We start from the raw sequence: 4,612 nt of genomic DNA on the forward strand, positions 1-4,612 counted from the left end.
AATCTGGCCATTAGTTTTTGGTGGGGGTGGGGGGTTGGTAAGGGGGTATGGGAGGGGGTTAAAAATTTAAAAAAATCGTAACTCCAAAATTACAGTAGCTAGCGAAACGCGGTTTTCAAATTAAGATTAGGAATAATATTTGCAACAAAACTTGTAATAACATCAAAATCAGTCAAAGCCGCAGTTTTCGAGATATTAACATATTTTAGTATGGGCGGCTATACGTGCCTCCCGGCGCCAATTTTTTTTGGTTAATATCAGATCAATAATGTAAATACAAACACTTACTGTACAAAAAGAAGATATCCAGGATGTAGATCTGTTGTCCGCCCTTCATTTATCAGGTGTCAGCTGCCCATTCCCACTTGAGAAATTTGATTCTGTGGATGACATCTATTACCTGGGTCTTTTGTCGTATCCACTCTATTCTTTTACGGTCTTTCTTGGTTATTCTCAGCATATTTCGCTCCATTGAGTGTTGTGAGTCCTACAGTTTTCTTGTAATGTCCGTTTCAAGAGTCTCTCTCAGAGAGGTTGGTATGGATAGATCATGCCTGGCATTGGTCAAATGTTTTCTTCTTTAGATAAAGTGGCATTCAAGATTTGACTATGATTAAGTTTCTTCCAAAAGTACTCCATGCTAACTTAATTCTCCGCTTGATTTATGGTAGTAGAGATCCCGAGCTGTGTATTAGTTGTCCCAAATAGATGAAATTCCCTCATAGAATGTCTTTTCTGTCTACTAGTTCATTGTACATTATTTAATTTTTGTTAAATTCATTTTGAGGTCTACTTTATTGCTGGCTGTATTTAGTTCGTTAAGTTATGTTTGTAGTTCTTCAGAACTATTGGCTATTAGGACTATGTCATCAGTGAATCTTAGATGGTTAAGATATTCATCTATTTTTAATTCTTTGTTGGTCCAGTCTAGTCGACGGAAGACTTCTTCTAGTGTTGTTGTAAACAGTTTTGGGGATATTGCGTCTCCCTGTTGTACTCCTTTGCCAGTTGACACGTTGGTAAGCAAAACAAACACTAAATATTTAATTTTTTACTAATACTGCATAGTAAGTTATTTCAAACAGAAAAATTTTACAAATTAAATGTCGTAAGTCATAAGAAAAAGAAATTACTTCGAGTGTCTTTGACCGTTGGAGGATTCCCATTCCAGCTTAAGGATGGTGTCTTCCAGGTTCTTGAGTTCTGCTTTAAGTTGGTTTTACTTGGGAAGCAGAACGGTTCTGGTTCAATAAGTGGAGGTTTCGCTCCTTTTCCAGCTAGATCGTTTGCTTTTTCGTTGCCTTATATTCGTAAATAACCTGGCACCCAGAGTAGGAGGACTTTATTTCGTTTTCCTAATTTGTTCAGCTTTTCTAGATTTTTTTTGGCCAACTTTGAATTGATGGTTATTGAGTTGACCGCTCTTAAGGCTACTTGACTATCTGATGAGATTGTCAGGATTGACAGTTTAGTTTAATATCGAATTTTGGTAGGTTTTTGATACACGTGAGTAGAGGAAGATGGCCGATTCACCATCCTCTTCCCGGTGGTGTAGTGACGTCATGTGACATCATCAGCTATGAACATGTAATATAGGCTAATAAACAAGTATAAACAAGTTTAAACAAGAAACAACAGCTTTAAAACAAGTATAAACAAGTTTAAACAAGAGAAACAACAGTTTTAAAGAAATACATAGGTTTGAACATAAAAAATGAACAGGTCTGTTGTTTTGAAGCTAAAAACGGTTCACAGCAGTTCAAAACCTGTTTATTCTTGTTTATTAGCCTATTTTACATGTTCACCAGCTATGGAACATACGTCACATGACGTCACTCCACCACCGGGAGGGAAGATGGTGAATCGAAGTCAACTCTACTCGCGTGGTATACATAGTTCTATAGGGATTCATTGTTATAATTGCAGTTGAATTCTCGTTCTTAAAAATGCCACCAATTAGTATGAGTTTAGTTTGATATTAAATCAAACCGAAACAACATTCGGGTTAGCCTACACCAGCGGTCGCCAACCTGTCGATCGCGAGCTACCGGTAGCTCGCGGATGCAATTCTGGTAGCTCTCACAATTTTAAAAACACAAACTGCAAAAATCAGAGAAGCTTCCGAAAATTCCACAAAAAAATGTAATTGTCATAATATTAAACATAAACAGCGGCAACGTTGCGGTGAGCGATGCCGCTGACGCCATCAAGCTAGAAGCGGCTAGAACCGACCGGCCGGACCAGCGCGTTAGTGTTCGAGAGAGAACGGTCTGGATTGCTTTGAACGGTATAAATACGCACGGTGCGGCGACATTGCGCTTAGTTTAAAACTGAACCTGAACGCATAACCAACGTCCAGCGGTTGGGTTAGTAGAGAACAACAAAAAAGAATATTATGGCAAGCAGTAGTAAGAAGGTAAAGACATACCACTTTCATTCGGAATGGGAAGAACAGTACTTTTTTACAGAAGTTAAAGGTAAAAATGTGTGTTTGTTATGTAATACTTCGGTCTCCGTTGCTAAAAAAGGAAATATTGAGAGACATCATACAACTGTACATTCTAATTTTGAAAAATCATTCCCACTACATTCTGTCGCCAGAAAGGAGAAACTGAAACAGTTAAAAAATCAGTTAATCGGACAACAATCAATATTTTTAAGAACAGTCGACAAAAATAAGGCTGCAACTGAAGCATCGTACCGTGTGTCCCAGATAATTGCACAAAAAAAGAAACCTTATGAAGACGGGGAAATGATAAAACAGGCGTTTTTAGAAGCTGCTGATTCGTTATTTGCCAACTTTAGAAATAAAGACGAGATACTTTCAGCTATAAAATCTATGCAACTTTCTGCTAATACAGTGATGAGACGTGTAGAAGTAATGAGCAATGATATTTTTTTACAGTTAAGAACTGACTTAGATAACTGTGTTTATTTTTCACTTCAACTGGATGAATCAACAGATGTGGTTGAGACTGCCCAGATGGCCGTGTTCGTCAGGATGGTTTTTAGTGATTTTACGATTAAAGAAGATCTTTTGAAGTTTATTCCACTGAAAGGATACACTACTGGACAGGAGTTGTTTTCTCATTTAAAAAATATTATTTCTTCCGAGAAAATTCCAATATCGAAAATGGTAGGCTTGACAACCGATGGCGCTCCAGCTATGGTGGGTTGTGATAAGGGTCTGGTGGCGTTATGTCGTAAAGATGAAACTTTTCCGCAATTTCTCTCTTACCACTGCATTATCCATCAGCAAGCATTATGTGGAAATTTTCTGAAACTAAACAACGTTATGAAACTGGTGGTAAAAATTGTGAACAAGATTAGAGCTCAAGCATTACAAAGAAGATTATTCAAAACTTTGGCCGATGAAGTCGACTGTCAATACGGGGACCTACTCCTTCACTCTGGAGTCCGATGGCTAAGTAGAGGACGAGTGCTGAAACGTTTTAATGATGTCCTATCTGGCATAGTTCAATTTTTCAAACAACGCGATGAACCGATTCCGGAACTAGAAAATTCAATCTGGCTTCGGGATTTTGGTTTTCTCGTGGACATTACAGAGAAATTAAACGAACTTAATTTGCAGCTTCAGGGGAGAGACAAAGAACTAGCGGAAATGATTTCTGATATAAAAGCATTTATCAGAAAGCTGGAGTTTTGGGAACAAAACCTAATTAACAGCGATGCCAAGCATTTTCCTATTCTTTCAGAAAAGATATCTCAAAATCCATTAGAACCCTATGACAGCAAATATCATGTAGAAATAGTTTCTACCTTGAAGAATAACTTCAAAAATCGTTTTAAGGACTTCGACGAAATGGCTTTAGTAGCGCAGTTTGTTGGTTCACCCTTTATGGAAATTGATATCCAACAGTTTGCAACTTGTGTTATGCAGAACTTTGGCGAAGACATCGCTGCAACAGAAATGGAAGTAATTGAGTTTCAAAATGATTTAGCCTTAAAATCGTTAGTCTCAAGTACCAAATGTATCTGGTCTATTGTAAGCAAAGACAAATATTCAGTTCTATGCCGTGTTGCCTTGAAAGTGAAAGCATTATTCAGTTCAACCTATTTGTGTGAATCTTCTTTTTCCAATATGAAGTTTATTAAGAACAAATATCGCAATCGACTTACAGATGAACATTTGGATAATTGTATTCGAATGGCTGTATCAAATTATACTGCAAACATTAAAAAAATTATCGATGAGTCTGAGTGTCAGCCTTCCCATTGAACGTGCTTTTTTATTTCTCAATGTTTATGTTTATGATAGTGCGTTACTTTTTTGTTGATATTAATAACAATTTTTAAATCTTACGTGACATGCCGTTGTGGCTGGATAAAAGTTTGTGTTTATTTTTCAAACACCTTCGTTTGGTAGGTAGGAATGTAGCTATGAACAAGTACGTACTAGTAATATTAGTTGTTTTGTTATTAGTTTATTATTAGTACCTATGACATGTATTATGTATTACCAGTTAAATAGTAAAATAAATACATATAATGATAAATTAACTCTGGATTATTTCATTTACGTTGCGTTACGTGGCTTCCGTGTGGGTAGCTCACTGTTTATTCCAAAATTAACATAGTAGCTCAACACATT

At 36.8% G+C, this 4,612-nt stretch overlaps 1 protein-coding gene across 1 annotated transcript; it reads left to right on the forward strand.

The window, feature by feature from the left end:
* Nucleotides 1-2,395: 2,395 nt before the first annotated feature.
* Nucleotides 2,396-4,240, forward strand: LOC115886772 (general transcription factor II-I repeat domain-containing protein 2-like). The gene has a single exon (XM_030906056.1). The coding sequence runs from the start codon at nt 2,396-2,398 to the stop codon at nt 4,238-4,240; it is 1,845 nt and encodes a 614-aa protein (XP_030761916.1).
* Nucleotides 4,241-4,612: the final 372 nt, after the last annotated feature.

The sequence above is a fragment of the Sitophilus oryzae genome, unplaced genomic scaffold, assembly GCF_002938485.1.
Source record: "Sitophilus oryzae breed Bouriz unplaced genomic scaffold, Soryzae_2.0 scaffold_496_pilon_pilon, whole genome shotgun sequence".
NCBI classification, from domain to species: Eukaryota; Metazoa; Arthropoda; class Insecta; order Coleoptera; family Curculionidae; genus Sitophilus; species Sitophilus oryzae.

Excerpts from the sequence above, each read along its gene's own strand:
- LOC115886772 (XM_030906056.1), top strand. The coding sequence starts at position 2,396 with ATGGCAAGCAGTAGTAAGAAGGTAAAGACATACCACTTTCATTCGGAA.